At 30.0% G+C, this 18534-nt stretch overlaps 3 protein-coding genes across 5 annotated transcripts; 2 read left to right on the top strand and 1 right to left on the bottom strand.

Moving 5' to 3' along the window:
* The first annotated feature begins 1477 nt into the window (after positions 1–1477).
* Positions 1478–8339, top strand: LOC115724098 (cyclin-T1-3). 3 transcript variants are annotated; one of them, XM_030653556.2, is made up of 7 exons: positions 1478–1754; positions 2882–3211; positions 3482–3563; positions 3788–3922; positions 5895–6070; positions 6147–6298; positions 7211–8339. In XM_030653556.2, the coding sequence occupies exons 2-7, from the start codon at positions 2985–2987 to the stop codon at positions 7993–7995; spliced, it is 1557 nt and encodes a 518-aa protein (XP_030509416.2). In that variant the 5' UTR covers positions 1478–1754; positions 2882–2984; the 3' UTR covers positions 7996–8339. The 3 variants fall into 3 exon arrangements, with proteins under 3 accessions (XP_030509416.2, XP_030509417.2, XP_060961096.1); XM_030653557.2 differs by having other exon boundaries at positions 1536–1941; XM_061105113.1 differs by having other exon boundaries at positions 1536–1975.
* Positions 8340–10693: 2354 nt separating this feature from the next.
* Positions 10694–13838, top strand: LOC115721937 (putative F-box protein PP2-B12). Its single transcript, XM_030651043.2, has 3 exons — positions 10694–11082; positions 12435–12553; positions 13222–13838. Exons 1-3 carry the CDS (start codon positions 10756–10758, stop codon positions 13682–13684), a joined length of 909 nt encoding a protein of 302 aa, XP_030506903.2. The 5' UTR covers positions 10694–10755; the 3' UTR covers positions 13685–13838.
* A 364-nt stretch (positions 13839–14202) lies between these two features.
* Positions 14203–18221, bottom strand: LOC115723311 (F-box protein PP2-B10-like). The gene is made up of 3 exons (XM_030652749.2): positions 17881–18221; positions 17493–17611; positions 14203–14808 (listed from the first exon to the last, which is right to left on the bottom strand). The coding sequence occupies exons 1-3, from the start codon at positions 18148–18150 to the stop codon at positions 14391–14393; spliced, it is 807 nt and encodes a 268-aa protein (XP_030508609.2). The 5' UTR covers positions 18151–18221; the 3' UTR covers positions 14203–14390.
* Positions 18222–18534: the final 313 nt, after the last annotated feature.

The raw sequence follows: 18534 nt of genomic DNA, 5'->3' as shown, positions 1-18534 counted from the left end.
AGAATAATAATAGAAATACACTCAAATTATACACATTTTTTTCTAAGCAGTGATTTATAATTAATTTCAACCACATAATTAAAACTGATATAATTTTGAATTTGAATAAGATATATATAATATATTAAAATAATATTAATGAAATTAATTATTTTGTATATTTTAAATGAGTAGTAATATTAATTTTTATAGTTAATTTGTACCTTGTGCATTAGAACAAAAATAAAAATAAAAAAAAATAAAAAATAAAAAAAAGGCCAAATATAATGGTTGCATACTTTTGGCAACTTCTAGGATTGTCTATCTTCGGAACAATTTTTGTAGAAAAATAATATTATGTAGATGAGATTTTTTTTTTTTTTTTTTTTTTTTTTATAATGTATGTACTTTTGGCACTTATAGATAGTGTCTTTTATTGTGCTATATTTGACACAAAAAATAATTTTGTGATAGATTTACATCAAATAACAAAAATCCTAAATTTTAGGCAAAAGTTTACAAATTTTTTACAAAAATACTATCTTTTTATAAGATAATGTAAAATAACAAAACAGAACAATTAAAAATAACAGTAGAATAACTAAAAAATAACTGTAGAACAACAGTGGAAACTTAATACAATAGATAGTATTTTTTTAAAAAAATAATACAGTATTTTTGAAAAAAGTTCGCCCCACAGTAAAAAAAAAGTTAAAAATTTCAATATATGGTGTAAAACCTTATTCTAAAATATGCACCATTGTCCCCTTTATATTTTTACTTAAAAAAATTATAATTGACTAATACAAGAAAAAATGTGTTAGATGGGACCAATTGGGCAACTATTTTGGTTGTCCCCTATTGGAGATGCTCTAAGGCGTCAAGTACCACGTTACATATTAATATTGGTGCATTTAATATCGAATCTCACATATTTTAATTTAATAAATAAATAATATGAGAAACTGCTAACTAATTATAGACGCGTTAAATACCTTAAATAAGCATGATGTTTTTGAAAAAAAAATATATTGTTGGGAATAAATTTGTGGCACTATTTAAATTAAGGCTATTTAGGATTTTTATTCCCTAAATTTTAACATGTACCAAATTATGCTTTCTAAATTTTTCTGACCATTTAAAATTCTTTGTCAACTATTGAGATTGTTTTAAAGACGTTTGTCCAATTTTATTCTATTTTACTAATTTAGTGATTGTTCATGTAATAAATTATGTTCCTCAAACTTTGAAATCTATTAAATTATATCCCTCAAACTTTGATATGTACTAAATCATGTCTCTAAATTTTGATTCTTGTTAGACTTTTTTTATTAAAATTGAACAAAAATCCTTAAATCCAACAATCTTAATAATTTAGAAAGAACTTTTAACCGCCTTAAAAGTTTCAAAAGCATAATTTAGTATATGTTAAAATTCGAGAATAAAAAATTTAATTAGCCTTAAATTAATTAGGTTTCCAAATAAAAGTAATTAATATTTAAAACCAATAAACCTAATTAATTAATAAGTATTGGTTAGCTATTTCCTAAAAGAGTTTCATTTATTTCCCAAAACCCAAAGCAATCAATCAACCAAGCCAAGCTTGCTTGCTTGCTCTCACTTCCCCTCCTCCGTCGCCGGTCACCTCTTCCTCCAGAAACGGCGCCGTTCTAACCAATAACTTCCCGTTATGGAAGTGGGTCTCATTCCTCAGACCCCAATTCAAGGCCTTCCAACTTCAAAGACGACCAGCCCCTTCCTTTCTTCCCCATCAGGTCAATCCAAATCAACTCTTCCTTTCTTCTTCTTCGCAATCCTCAAGTTTTATTTTTGTGGGGTTCGAAAAACTCAAGATAATCTCAATTTGAAAACCCAAGTGGCTTTTTTCTTTTTGTTGGGTGATTTGGAATAAATCAGATTCTTTTCGAGGCTAACACACTGTGTTTGATGAAGGGAAATTAGGTTTTTCTTCTTCTTCTTCTTCTTGATTAAAAAAGTAAGAAGAATTAGTTTGTGTTTGATTGAGAGTGTTCTGGGTCAGTCATCATGAGTGTTTATTGATTTTACTGAATTGAAGAAAAAAAAGCACTTGATGATTTTTATTTTTCCTTTCAAATTTCATGACTAGAGTTATTTTAGCTATAGGACAGTATTAAGTATGAGTAATTAGAAGTTTTTAGTTAAAGATTGCAAATTTACAATACTAAGGGGAAAATTAGTAATCTGAAGAAAAAAAAGTTTATATGTATTGTACTGAATTATTGGTTTAGCATTGGTAAGAATTATTAAATTTTGTTTTCTCTTGAGTTTTGTTTGGAAGTTGGATTTTGGTTAGGAAAGATTAAGGTAAGGAAAATAGAAGGAAAAAAAAAAGTGTGGAGAATGATTAAAAAAAATCAATTTTTCTTGTTTGGTGTGGGAAATTTTGTTGATTCAAGTTTTTTCCCCACCAAAATCTAATTTCCATAGTCTTATGGCTTTAGGTATTTAGCATTTGATTCTATCTAGGCATTTGGTAAGGGTAAGAGTGTTTTGTAGAAATAGTCTTTATGAAAGTTTTTATTAGCAAAATAACTTTGGATGGTCGCAGAAACGAACATGAATTATAATGTGCAACCATAAACGTCTATTATGGTCGCAAAACGACCATAGATTACATGGTGGCATAGAATAAATTAAGTGAGGTTATTTTGTAAATTTTAGTATTTTAGGAGTAATTTAGAGCTCTGTGTTTACTGAGGTTGGAGTGAATTGTGTGTATTTGATTATGGTAGTGTGTTCATCCTCTCCAATTGCAGCTCTCTAAGTCCAAATACACTAGCTTCTAGATGTGAATATGTTACTCTCTGGCCCTCTTATGACTGTATCTTACCTATTTCATTTTTTTTATTTTTGTGGACAGGAAGCTACTATTCTTTGGTGGTTTAATTTTATGTTTGTTAAGAACATAGTTCGTGTATGATAGATTGATAGTGTTAGTTTATAATTATCGAAAGGAGATACAAATGGCTGGTTTTATGGCTGGTATGGTTATCAATCATGGATCATATGAAAGTGATTATAATAAACATTCGCTAGAGATTCCAGATGATGGAGGTCGTTGGTACTTCTCCCGAAGAGAAATTGAAGAAAATTCCCCATCTAGGCACGACGGGGTTGATTTGAAAAAGGAGACTTATCTACGGAAATCATACTGTACATTTCTCCAGGATTTAGGGATGAGACTTAAAGTGTAAGTTTTGTTACTTCTCGTTTATCGCATATGCAAATCATTAAATTGTTGAGCTTTTCACTTTTCATCTTCAATTGAATGCCAATTGAACATTGTCTTAGTTTTTTCCTAATAGATGGTGCTTAACTTCTATCTAGTAATAGGTTTTTAACGATAATGAAAAGTCGGTTTAGGATAACCAATGCTCTCTTTAGTGGATATAAATGAGATTTAGTTTGTTTATGATCATTGTTTCAAGATAATGATGATTGTAACTATTGTATAATGCAGACCCCAAGTAACAATTGCAACAGCAATAATTTTTTGCCATCGATTCTTCCATCGTCAATCCCATGCAAAGAATGATAGAAGGGTAAGCCTATATCATTCAATCTTGGACTGCCCTTCTCATTTTAAGTCATTGTAATAATGCTAATATAGGTTGCTATACAAAATTATCAATCCATGCTGATTGGCAAAGCAACTGCCGAAATGTATGAGGGAGAACTGTTAGATACGATTGAGTTGGAATCTGATATTTGACATTGGGAATTCATCTATTGTAGTACTTAATTTTGTGTTGTAAATCCTTTGCAGACCATTGCAACAGCATGCATGTTCCTTGCTGGGAAAGTAGAAGAGACACCTCGCCTTCTAAAAGAAGTTATACTTATTTCTTACGAAATCATTAATAAAAAGGATCCCGCAGCAGCACAAAGGATTAAGCAAAAGGTATCTTTTTATTGCCTTAGTTCTTGCATACCAATCATTCCTTTATTTATCAATGCATGATATTTCTCTTAGGAAGAAAAGAATTATGATCATGTTATTAGGTTTTGGTGGTCTAGAAGAAATTTTATTGATTTTATGAGACAATGAGGACCAAATAATGATGCCTTAATCAAGATTTTAAAATCGTATTCGGGAATCGTCTTTAGCCTCAACAAAAAGAACAAAACACCTCATGAATTATCATAAAACTCATACAAACAACACATAATTTCATAACAAAGTCATAAAATTCATGAAACCACCCGTTAATATCATAAATTACATTCATTGAAGGTTCCAAAGAAAATCCTAATTGATAGAGGAATAGTAGAATCAAATCAAAGTCCAAGCATGAAGAAGACATATTCCAACTCAAATGTTTAAGAAGTCATAATTTTCATGATCATTATCACTATTGAGACTTTATGAGAAATCATTGTATTGTATAGCTCGATCGTTGTCTCCATCATCATTTTTAGCACCTTCAAATTCATCTTCATCTTCCTCATCCAAATCTACTTGGATATTTTTTCCATTTCCTACATCATAACATATCAATATGAATAATTTATATCATAGACTAGCCTACTCTATATAACTAAGTCTATACTTGTAACTACATAATTGCAATGAGTTCTAAAAGTAACCTTTCTTTGGTGCATGATTTGTTTCTTCTTCCTTGTTGCTCTTGAACTCCTACTCTCATCCTCAATCTGCACTACCCCTTCGATTTCAATTACTCTGCTATCACCATCTTCTTCATCATTTGGGTTGGCTACCCACTCATCATCAGAAGACACATTTTCAACAATCAAAGGATCATATTCTACACTTCCTGAATGTTTCTTTAAAAAATTGTGTTTCAACTTTCTATTGTACATTATGTACAGAAGAGTATTCATCCTAGCTGTGGTTAGGCGGTTTCTTTTCTTTGCGTGCACTTTATTGAGAACACTCCAATTACGTTCACATGTCGATATTGAACAAATAAGACCTAGGATTCTCATTGCAAATTCTTTTAGATCCCACCATTCGACTATATAATGAATGGAAAAAGAAATTAAGTAACTATATCTATAATTTTTTTTTTTTTTTAAAAAAAAAAGAAAAAGTCGTAAGTATTTACTTGGTGCATGTAAAACACCCATTAATCAGCTCAGAAAATGATTTACCTTCAATTTTTTATTTTTTTTTTAAAAAAAAGACATGTAAGAGATAGACTGCCTTGAGTTGTGATTTATTAGGGTTTTCCATTGCAGTTTTTTTAATAGTACAGACATGAGTTACCAGACATAGCTTTATTGTGAGCCTGAATAGTTTTCCTTAGTTATATATGTAATTTTACCTTTAACAAAAATGTTTTCAATGATTTTCTTTTTTTTTTTTTTGTAGAGTATTTTTTTAAACACAAAGCCTTGACTGCCAATATAATTTTGGATTCTTGTTGACACTATCTGGCAATACAAATTGATCCATGTTTTTTTCGTTTATATCTTTAATATAGTTCACAACTTCACGGTTCAAGAAATTACTTGTGTAATTTTAAAGTAAATCATATACTCGAAAACTTTACCCAAGAGGGGTAGCTCAAATGGTCAAGCACGTGGTTTGCTCCCACAATTTCTGAGGTTCGAGTCCCTCTTTAGGTACCTACATAGAAATTGTTAGAGTTTGCCGGTCCCCAAATGTTGTACGGTTAGGCAGGAATCCTAATTTCAATATATATATGTATAAACTCGGAAACTTTGAATTTGGATGCATAGTTTGGCATGTTATAGTACATGTTAATGAGTTACGAAATAGGTTACTTTCTTTCCATTCAACATCCTTGGCCATTCACTTCGATTTCTTGTGTTGCCGAAAGATTGCATTTCCCGCTATTGTTTTTTCTTTTTCAGTTTAACTCATTCGTGTGTTTGCTTTTGTCATACAGGAAGTCTATGAACAACAGAAGGAATTAGTTTTACTTGCAGAGAGAATTGTTCTTGCAACTTTAGGTTTTGATTTTAATGTTCAGCATCCATATAAGCCCCTTGTTGAGGCAATAAAGAAATTCAAAGTAGCTCAACACGCCCTTGCTCAAGTTGCGTGGAATTTTGTCAATGATGGGTATATTATGCCTAACCTAAGTTTATTTTTACTGCCCACTGCTCGTCTTCGTCCTGAAATTGAATATGGTATGCAGACTTAGGACATCTCTATGCTTACAATTTAAACCACACCATGTCGCTGCTGGCGCCATTTTTCTTGCTGCCAAGTTCCTCAAAGTAAAGCTCCCATCAGATGGTGAGAAGGTTTGGTGGCAAGAGTTCGATGTCACTCCACGCCAATTGGAAGGTATCTTTCCAACCTTCTATAATAATTAAATTACTCTTTTACTCTTTCATACATGAGTCTTATAAAGGTGATGATATGTCTAAGAAATATGATAATTACTTAGGGTGGTAATTACACAATTTGAGTGTAATTAGAGGTAATTATACAAAAATTCTGTAGTTGGTGGTAATTGAGGAGTTCCTAATTACTCTCCAGTTCTTATGACCCAATTAAAATTGAGTGTAATTACACTCAGTAATCACTAACTATTTCGTCAAAACAAAACATTAAGGGTGTGTTTAGAAGTAATTGTGTAATTATTAGGTAGTGTAGTTACTAGAGTGGTAATTACATAGTCTAGTAATCACACTATATTTTAAAATACAAGGTGTGTTTGAATATGAGGTGGTAATTATATATGAATTCTTAATATTTTGTTCAGCAAAATAATTAGTAATTACACTAGAAAATAATATCTTTTAGTAATTATATAGTATAATATGGTAAATTTTTAGTAATTATATAGTGTAATTACACTTTAATTCTCATGGAGTCATGAGAATTAAAGAGTGTAATTGGAACCCCTTAATTACTTCCAATTATATGGTCAGACAAATATGTAAAATTGTGTTATTACCTTCAAGTACACACAAATCCAATTACATCGTGACTTTTCAAATGCGCACTAAGAAATCGCGACTTGTATCTAAAATATAGTGTAATTATATAGTGACTTCCAAACATGCTTTAAGAGAATTAGTGAAGACAGGAAACTAGATCATTTGAGAGTGTTCTTTGTTACCAATTCAAAAATGGTCTTTAATTTCTTGTCCGTATGAGTAAAACGGAAGCTAAAGTATTGTGTCATGTATGAATATTCGTCTGTAAATCTGTTGGGTTTCAAGTTTAAATATTTTCCGTAATTTCTTGCAGAAGTTAGCAATCAAATGTTGGAACTGTACGAACAAAATCGCGTGGCACCTTCAAGTGATGTTGAAGGAAGTGCTGCGAGTGGTGTTACTCACGCGACCCCTGTCAAAGCGACAACGAGCAATGAAGAGTGTTTAACTAACAACAATCATTCTCAGGCTGGAAGTACTCGACCGGGAGCCTCTAAGCCTGTGGTGTTATCTAAGCCACCATCCAAGTTTTCTAACGCTGAAAATCACGGCGGACACCTTAGAACAGCTGAGAGTCGAAGTAATGACCACAGAAACGCCGAAATGAATAATGGGTCGGATCACAAGGTGGATGATGGTGAATTTAGAGAGAATCATTATTCCGAACCTAGGCAATTGCCACACCCCGAAACTGGTGAAGAAAGTGAAACTAGAGATGCTAGAGAATTGAAGAGCAAAAACCAAGTTCGAAATCCAGAAAATAAACAAAGCACACTTATAAGCCGGCAATCACCACAAGAGGTAATGAAAAAGTTCGACAAGGACAAATTAAAGGCAGCACTGGAGAAAAGAAGGAATTCGGTTGGCAATACAACTCGGAAAACAGATGTGATGGACGACGATGATCTCATCGAGAGGGAACTGGAAGATGGCATTGAATTAGCTGTTGGAAATGAGAAAAGTAAGCAAGACCGTAGTAGACGAAGTTGGTCTAAGCCATCGCACAGACAAGAACTCGAGGACTCGGAATATCATCAGAAAAATGGATTGACATCAGCTGCAGCAGATTTGAACAATGTGGAAGAAGGTGAGCTATGATCATCATCATCATCACCATCATATTACTAGACAAGATTTGCCTAATCACAGCAGCCTCAAGAGAAAAGCAGGGAAAGTCCACCACCCCAAATGTAATGCAAGGGTTAATTTTCATGGGTTTTGCTTAAATGGGTAATTATTATAATACTTTTCCTTCCTTTGTCCAAACATGAATTTTGAGCAGACAGTAATTCAATGTTGAATTTCAACTGTTGTACAATTCCAATCACTTCTTTTTCTCAAAATCCACACTACATGGTGTGGCTATGGTTATGGTTAATATTGTCATTATTATCATAATGAGGTGTGATTAAATGAAATATATTTAAAGAATAACTGCAATATTTTAACCACAATATTTATATATAAAATTATTCTTATGTATTATTATTATTTTTTTTATATATAGTTTTAGTGCATTTTTTAATGTATTATTTATGTTTTGTATTTTCTTTTTATTTATTTGAGACTTGAAAATTATATTTTGGTTTATTTGCTATAGTCCTACCAATTTATTTGGACTTTGTTATTTGAAAAATTATTCTTTTTTAATATATCAATCAATGTTCTACCATTGTTTCACGTGTGGTGTGATAAAAATCATGTAATTAAGATTTTTACTTAATTACATTTGTGGGTTAGTTAAAAAATGAGAAATATTAAAAGATAATATTCGCGTTTAGCTTTTTTTTTTATATTATATTATTATTTATATAATTAAGTATTAAGTTTCATATAATTTTAAAAAATAAAATATTATTAATCAATTAGTTAACGTAACCGCACCTCGCGCGGTTATTATAATAATTAATTGAAACATAACAAAATTTAATTTATGAGTGTTTAAAAGATAATATTGGTCTTTAAAAAAAAATAATAATAATAATATTGGCATTTAGCCTTCTCTTTGGTATCATATTATTATTTTTATAATTAAGTATTGAATTTCATATAAGTTAAAAAAATAAAAATATTATTACTCACACGCCACTTATAAAAAAAAATGTTAAATAATACTAATATATTCAATAATAATACTCTTTAAAATATTTATATTTCCTCGTCCGTCCAACACTCACTCCAAAATATAATTATTGATAAATAATTTGACTCCCAATAAAAATGCTAATATAATAATAAGTGCATAAATAAATATGTCATAAGTTACATAAATATCTCTGAGAATGTGATGCACGTGCCAAAAGAACATTCCAAGCAAATTAAGGGATAGCCATCCCACAAACCCATTTACATCGTTATCCATAAAGATACTCTTCTTAGTTCTTACCCATAATAATAATAATAATTATAAAATAAACAATAATTATTATTGAGAATATATAATATAACAATTCCAATAAGTATTATTTAGTATTATTTCTCAAAAAAAAAAAAATATTATTTAGTACTAGCTAAAAGTGAAATTTATAATTAGTGAGTAATATTTTATAAAAATTATTATATTTAATTATACAAGATATAACTTTTAATATTTAAGGGTGTTAAGTATCACTTATAATTTACAGTACTAAAAATGTAGTTTTTAATACTTAAGTTTATCACGCATGTTTAAAAAATTTAACACCTACTTTTTAGTACAGTAAATTATTTGAATTTTTTAAAATTTTACAAAAATAATGTTGTAGCTATAACGAACACTGCCATAAATAATTATATATTTTTGCATGTATTTTCGAGCATAAAAATTAACTAAGAGATTATAATATTGACAGTAACACTCCTTTAAGGTATAATAACTAAGAGCATTGTTATTGGGTACCAATTGTACCCATCATCTTCTATAAATAGCAACCTGCGATTAGTTAGTAATATTCTCTAAAAACTATTTTCTTAAATTATATAAGATTCAATACTTAATTACACCAATAACAGTATGACATAAAAAAAAATATTGATACCTTTTAGCATTTTTCAATAACTAATAGTATGAATCATTTCCTTAAAAAATAAATCAGCCATATATTTTTAGTTTTTAATTATTATAACTCACTTGCTATAAATAATGCATGTGATTATTTTAGTAGAGTTCTCTTTAAAATTGGTCTAAAAATTATTAGGTAAACCTTAAAAATAAAAATTATTGAGCTCTTCATTTAAAATAGGGTAAATACCATTTTGGACCCTGTGTTTTGCAAAAGTTACAAATTGAACCCTGTGTTTTGTTAAATGACAAAATAGACCCTGTATTTTCTAAAATAGTAAAAATAGGACCCTGAACTTAATTTTTGACAACTTTTTTTTTAATACAACCAACTTGAAGACAATGCTTAATACGAACAGATACAAAAAATATAAACAGTTTTGTCATAGCACTCTTAGACCGGATTATAATTAAACTTTATTTTGACAAAAAATCAATTCAGGGTCCTATTTGTACTATTTTAGAAAATACAGGGTCCATTTTATCATTTAACAAAACACAAGGTCTAATTGGTAACTTTTGTAAAACAGAAGGTCCAAAATGGTATTTACCCTTTAAAATATTTGTAGGGTAAGCCTTAAACGCAATCTTAATTCGGCTTAGCTCATGCGGAAACTTAATATTCCTAGTCTTATCCAAAAATAGAATAGAATAATACGAGGAGTCAACCTTAGGATATGACTAGTTTTAGCGGTGGGTATGTTTGAACTGTCTCCAAAATCACAACACTTCTCTTCTCTTTCTATAAATAACCCAAAAAAACAACACAACAAAACCTCTTACTCTTAAGTCTTAAGTCTTAAGTCTTATTATTAGGTATGGATATTATTGTACGACAAGAAGAAGAACCCACAAAACGACACATATTAGATGGTCGTTTAACAAGTAGTAGCCTGGACAGTTTGCCGGAGGGTTGCGTGTGTTTGATACTATCACTCACCACACCCAGAGACGCCACCCGATCCTCCGCCGTATCCACGTGTCTCAACTCTGCAGCCCAATCCGACGTCGTTTGGGAACACTTCCTTCCCACCGATTACACCGACATCATTTCCAGATCAACTTCTCCTTTGATCTTCTCTTCCAAGAAAGACCTTTACTTACGACTCAGTCTCTCCCCTGTTCTCCTCGACGAGGGCAATAAGGTAATTTCACACCCCTCCATTACTCTCTCTCTATATCTATATATTTATATATATACTAGGCAGAAGGTACGTGCAATGCACGTATACTTAGTTATATACTTAATTTGAAAAAGCTAAATGAAAATACAAAAAGTTTTAAAAATAGTAAATTAGTTGCAAAATATTTACAAAATGAGTTCAAAACAATTATATTTTGAAAATATTTTAAAAAAACTTGTTTCCAATTCTAAAAATTAAGAAGAAATATGCTCTAAAACTTTAAAAATTAAAAAAAGACGGGAAAGCCTTGCTTAAGAGAAAAGAACAATGTCTATAATTTATCATAATATAAAAAATATAGGCCACATTTCATAATTTCTAAAGTTAATATTACTTTAACCAATAAATATTTAGAATAGTCTGTACCCTCTTTCATAGTTTCTCTCCCTCTCATGAAGAGATTTGGAAAAGCTCATGAAAAAATTATCAGTCACCGAAAAGAAAAGAATATACAAAGTGTCAATATAAACTATAATAAACAAGTCATATAAAGAGAAATATTACTAAACTTAAATAAAAAAAATCACAAAAATAAATGTTAAAAAAAAAAGCGAAAGACTTATCCCATATGAATTAATGTCGATACAATAACTAATCAAAGATAATAGCTAGTGGGAGAGACCTTCACACCACCGCAAACACCAGCACCAGTGGCAATCAAAGCTAGCTAGCCATCCTTTTTATTTCTGGAACCAGTGGCAAACAAAGCTAGCCATCCTTTTTATTTCTGGAAGAAACAAAAACTGTTGCACCGAACATCATTGAACAAATTATATGATGACGACGTGGAAAAATACCAGGATGAGGATAATGGTTGAGAGATGCGATTAAGAAGGTCGGAAAGGTGCGACTCGACTCGACCACCAAACGTCAAGGAGGTTGTGCGACTGAGATGGCTGTCCGACTCGATGCTGATCGAAAAAATTATCTCTGAACATTCCATAGCTTTCATGGACTGATTGGGGCTCTGCGGTCAATCGCGAATATTAATCGTGTAAATTTTTTTTAAAAAAAAATAACAAAAAAAATATGAAAATTTGAGAATACACGGTTTGTTAGAGATATATGTGGCTAAGATAATTTTTTTTTAATTTAAAAAAAAAAAGATTGTTTAATTTTTTAGGTTTAATTATTGGGTTTATTTGTTAACGGGAGATCAAACTATTAACATCGTTAAATTTAACAGAATATTCTTTTATTTTTAAAGTATATTCTGTTAAACCAAGAAATGCCGTTAAATAGATACTTTTAATATATAAAGATACATACATACATCGATGATCTTATGTGTATATGTTTGTTTGTTTGAACAGAGTATTGTACTGAATAGACTCACTGGGAACAAGAGTTGCATGATTGGATCTAGAAAATTGGCCATAGCTTGGGCTGGGAGTCGCCGTTTCTGGAATTGGCTTCCTCTTTCTAACTCCAGGTTCTTATCAGATTCACAATTACCATAATTTTGTTAATATTGTTAGATTTAATAACTTCTGTGCCGAATTTTGATACGTATTAAGTTGTGCTTGAGAACTTGTCATTAGTAAAATTGAACAGAATTTGACTAAGTATTTGAATTCAACCATCTTAATAGTTGATTATGTTTGTAAAATGAAACGGAAAATTTGTAAACTTTTGTAACTTATAATTAGTAAAATTTATTTTTATACATTAATTAAGAATATCGTGCTTTAGTAGGACATTACAATTTTAGTATTGAATTGATTTACGACATGTTAAAATTCGTTGAAGAAGTCATAATTAGCCAAAATTAAATTGATGTTGGGTGATCAACTCTTTTAATGGAGTGAAGTTCAGATTGGAAATTGCAAACTACTCGAGTCACTGTTTAAGTACTTTTTCTTTATTTGCAGGTTGTGTTTTTTCAAATGTAGTTCGGTTTTGTAATTATGTAGCTCATAATGTAGTTAAGTAGGTTTTTACGCACAATCAGTATGGTCGTTTTGGATGTAAGCAACATACCTTCGAACTTTAATTTAATAATTGATGTTGGAGTAACCACTTAGGCTAGGTCAAATGTTGGAGATTTGATTGTTTTTGCTGAAATTGAATTTTTCAATTTTTTCTTTTTCTATTGGACAGATTTGGTGAAGTGATTCATCTTCGAAATGTGTGTTGGCTAGACATATGTGGGAAAATTGAGAAGAAAATGTTATCCCCAAACACGAACTACGCGGCTTACTTGGTTTACAACATAGCTTTCGGGTTTCAGGGATTGGAATTCGTTCGAGTTTCGATGAGATTTCTTGGACCGGGAGGAGTTCTTGTGGAGGAGAAGCCAGAATTCGATGTGAACTTGGGATCGATGGAAGATGATGAACGAGGGAGGTTGAAGCAAGGTGATGATGGGTGGTTGGAGCTGAAGGTTGGAGAGTTCTTCAATGGTGAAGAAGAGGATAATGGTGGTTTTGTGGAGACTTGTTTGAAGGAGACTAGGGTACTCAATTGGAAATCTGGTCTTGTTGTTCAAGGCATTGATTTTCGTCCTAATCTACCACTACCACTACCACAAACACCTCCTCAACTAAGTCTAAGCATAATTTGATTACTAAGGATGATTGTACTATGTAATTTTAAAAAAAAGAATACTTATTATTATAGTGTGTTTACTTATATGGATAGAAAAATATATAGGGTGGATTTATTTATTTGTTTATTCTTTTTTTTTTTTTACTATATAAAACAATTTTGTATTGATGTTTATACTATATATAACAAAATTTCATATATATTTTTAGTTTTTGAGAAGAAAAACCACGTGCTTAACGAGAAAGTGAAAATATACAAAATTTTGCTAAGATTATTTAATATTAATAAAACTAGAAAAGAATTAAAAAAACTATAGTTTAAATTTGCTAAAAATATTAAAAAAAACTTATTATTAACTTTCTAAACCACAAGCTATTAAATTTCCTTTCTCTTTTATCAATATTATTAAAGTCATTCGACCAATATATCCTCCTTTAAACTAAATAAAAATTTTATATGTAGATTTTCTTACTTTCTTCCATTTTTTCAATAACATTATAAATTTATACTTAACTATTCATTTACAAAATAATGTCAATAAAAAGGTGAAACTTAGTTCTTATAAATAAAAATATGTCTATGTGGGACATTAGCAAATACACAACAACTTCAATTTCTTTACCAAAATAAAGAGTTTAAAGAACAAAGACATCAAAAATCACACCCAAATTGTATATATATACATACCACATGTAATAGTCTATAGATATAGACATAGATATTTATGTGGGAGGTGTAGGCCTAAACTCAATTCCCTCCAAAATGAGGCCAGACCAAGAAGTAGCACAACTAACCTCTTTGAGAGTACACAACACTAAATCATGATCACCACCTTCATTGAAGAATTGACCCATTTTAATCTCCTTCCATCCATCTCCTCTATCTTGAGAAATTAGGGTCATGTTGTTGATGTTGTTTCTAGAAGGAGGTTTTAAGAACACATTAAAACCCTCCATTTCTTCTCTTCCTTCTAATTGAATACGAAGCTCAACTGGTCTTCTATCGAAATTGTACTGGTTTTCTTCAAGCTTGAACACAAGGTAAGCTGTGTATGTTGTTTTTGGGGATAGAATTTTTGTCTCCAACTTTGCTGACACATGAAGCCACCATACAACATTGAGTAGTGCCACTTCAGGGAACCTGTACACAATCCATAATAATGTTGTACATAATTAGACATTTTCAAAATTTTGAAATATATGAGTACGTAGAGTGAGATTCAATGAAGAGATTTTAGACTTATGTTCTTCTCTACAAATAAAATTGTTTAAATTGATACTTATTTTAGTTGTAAATGAATGGGAGAGAAATAGAGAAGATTTTAACAGAATTTCACATAAAAAGAAAAAAAGCCAAAGGGCATTACTATCCTGAGAATTTAGGTGTATTTATTGGACCACATCTAATTATTTTAAGCTTATCCAAATCCGATTCAATTATATATTAGATGTTAGATTTATTATTCTATTCAAGCCAATTAATTTTAGTCATCCAATAGATGTTGACATTGATCGGTTTCATTCACTGGATGTATTTATTGGTTTAATTTGGATTTATCTATTTAGTATTTATTGAATCGGATCGGATCCTTTTAAAATTTTAGATCTAATAGCTATTTGATTGAATTGGATTCATCCAATAAAAAAAATTAATTTTAATTTTTATATATACATATATTTTATTTACGTTTAATAATATAAAATTTAATTACTCATTCAAATTAAATGAAAATATTATTTAGTTTGATTGGATTTTGGACACTCCACCCAACATTTAATCCGATCTGATTAGATATTAAAAGATAACATCCAATCTAATCCGATTACAATTGATATTTAATGTTTGGTGGTTGATTGTAATTGGATTGATCACTTGTCATTAGATTGAATCAGTTTATACACACTCCTACCTAAGATATTATATTTTTGTTGGTATAATTAAATATCATGTCATACATATGTTATTTTAATAATAATTATAATAAATCTAAAACTATTTGTAAGACATGACCTTAACGTTAGTACTATTAGTAGTAATACTCAAAATGAAATTGTGAGTAGACATTTTCAAACTTTTGAAATATGAGTAGTGAGATTCATAAATAATTAAAATTGAGTAGTGCCACCATACAATATTGAGTAGTGTCACTTTAGGGAACCTGCACACACTCCATAATAATGTTGGCATATAATAAGACAATGTCAAAATTTTGAAATATGTGAGATTGTAGAGTTTATGTTGTTATCTACAATCAAAATGTCTAAGAGAGAATTGTTAAAATAAATAAATAAATAAATAAAAATGTCTAAGGGAGAAGATTTTGAGAGTTTCACAAAAAAAAAAATGTATAAATAACCACCACCTTCTAAAAGTGAATATAATGAACTTCATAACATTGGCTTGCTAATAAAGAATCCAACTAGTATAGACAAAGTTATAAATAGAAAAATGATGTCATTAGTGCCTAACATCAATAGGAAGTGTCATACTGCTACTGCTAATGGGGTAGTTAAATATTTTAGATTTTATATATTTTAATATAATAGTTAGATTCAATTTGAGGTAAGATCCAATAAATCCAATTTTCTAGTTATTCCTCTCTTCTCGAGAATCTATACTTTGTTAGTATATGACAAGAACATAATAAGTTTAGATTCGCCATCACGTGATGTTTTGGACTCTAGATTTTTTTAACTTTACATTAGAATTCTAAGCCTAACTATTAAACACATAAGCTGCAAGTTAAGAGATCTTATTATGAGACCATTCATTGGTGTTTGGTACTTGAGATTATCACAATCAATAACCACACTAATGTACTACCTATAATGTGTGGTGTAGTTGTAAAAATTCTTTTCAAACAACCTTCTTTGCTCAGATTAAGAGTTTGAATCTCATTATGACTCTTATGACTCTTATGGTGAGAAATTACACTTGTCCTTGAAGGCCAGCTTGCCAGCTTATTGTGGTGGGGCCATCATTGGAATGAAAACCCTTATAGGTGGTAATGATGACTTAATTAAAATAAGAAGATATAAAAAATTTTTAACCATTTTTTCAAATCAACATGCACATTGCGGTTTTTTCAATTTTTTAAATTATACCCGCACTGTAAAATTAAAAATGGTAAAAACCGTACCGTAAAAAATAGTGCAGTTTCTACAGTTTGAACTATCACCAAATAATTAAATTATCACAAAAACAATAAATTTTGAACAACATTTGTCAGAAATTTCTTAAGACTTGAAAATAAATATAAAAAAAAGTTTTAAGTTTCAATAATACAATAGTAGACTTTGGGTTGGGCCTTCACGTATTGGACTTAAATAAATATAAAAATTGGTGTTTTTATAATATGTTGTGTGGTGCGGTGTAGTTTGAACCGCATATTGACAATTCAAAACTACCAACCGCACCACACCGCCATATTTAGGAAAATTCAAACCGCAATCGCGCTGTAAAAAATTTCAAACCATATTTTTTTTTCGCGGTGTGGTGCGAACGGTTTGAGGGGGTAACAACCCTAAATATAAAGTCCCTATAACTATCTGACTATCATATGATTCCTGGGGTGGGGTAGGAAAGAGATCTACATGTGATCCTTTTTTTTTATAAATAAATAAATAATTTAGTGTTAATGTGACAATGCTTTTATAATTCAAATCATAATTATGAGACTAATCACCAATTAAACTAGAAAATAAATTATAATTATTCAAATGCTTTTCTTCTTCAGATGCTTTTAATATTGGAATCATAATTATCAGACTTACTGAAATTATTATGAGAGAAAATCAATAACAGTAAAAAAGAAGATTAATTACCTAGATTCAGGTAAAGATATCCATCTCCAATAATGAGGCTTATCACCCCATATAATCTCAAGCTTTCTACCTCCAACCATAAAACACTTCTTCCCACTTTCTCTATCAATCCAAAAGCTCTGTCTCAAAACAATCACAATTAATTAATTAATTAATTAATTAAGGGATTTTTTCATTTTTACACTTTAAAATAGTTTTTTTTGTATTTTTTACGGAATTCTAAGTAAAAACTCCTATTGCAACTAGTGCTGCAACCTAAATTGCAACAAAAAATTGTATAGAAACCTGCAGCCACTTTAGAAACCTAAATTATAAATTTAAAAAAAAATAAAAAAATAGTATATGAAATAATTCCCCTTTAATTATTGTTAATTAATAATTTAATTACCAGATTGCGATCGTGGCCGATGAGAATAGGATTCCGAGAGAGATGAAAGTAGAGACTCTTCTTTGGGGTGATTGTTGTCGTTTGACGAAAAACGACAGACTGAGAGATGAGGTTTTGGTGATCGGTTGGGAGGAATTTTTCCCAAACGACATCGGAATCGGCAATTGATTTGAAGAGAGGAGATACCAAGGATGATCTGCAAGCATCTCTTGGAGTTGTTAGAGATATTATCAAAGCGATGCACTCTTGTGGTAAGTGGCTAATCTCCATGATCCTTTTCTTGATCTTCTTCTTCTTTGTTTGTTATTAAGGAATTTTAATGTAGTAAAACTTTCAAATGTAACTATTACTAACTTTTTGTGACACTTGTAGATGAATTAGTGACATTTGTCCCAATGTAAAATATAACATGTGAACGTGTCACTAAAACCTGAAATATCAATAAATATTTAATTTGTTTTTTTTTAAAAAAAAAAAATGCTATTTTTATATTTGAAAAAAATGAATGAGTGACATTTGGTAAATGTCAGTAAAATATTGTGGGAAAACTATTAAAATTTATAAAGAATTATTTTCTTCTTAATTTGATATTTATATTGTACTAATACTAATTATTATCATAACATAATTAAATTAATATTAAAGTAGATAATT

The sequence above is a fragment of the Cannabis sativa genome, chromosome 9, assembly GCF_029168945.1.
Source record: "Cannabis sativa cultivar Pink pepper isolate KNU-18-1 chromosome 9, ASM2916894v1, whole genome shotgun sequence".
In the NCBI taxonomy this organism is placed as follows: domain Eukaryota; kingdom Viridiplantae; phylum Streptophyta; class Magnoliopsida; order Rosales; family Cannabaceae; genus Cannabis; species Cannabis sativa.
Note: the sequence above shows the minus strand (reverse complement) of the source record. Positions and strands in the feature narration are given on the sequence as shown.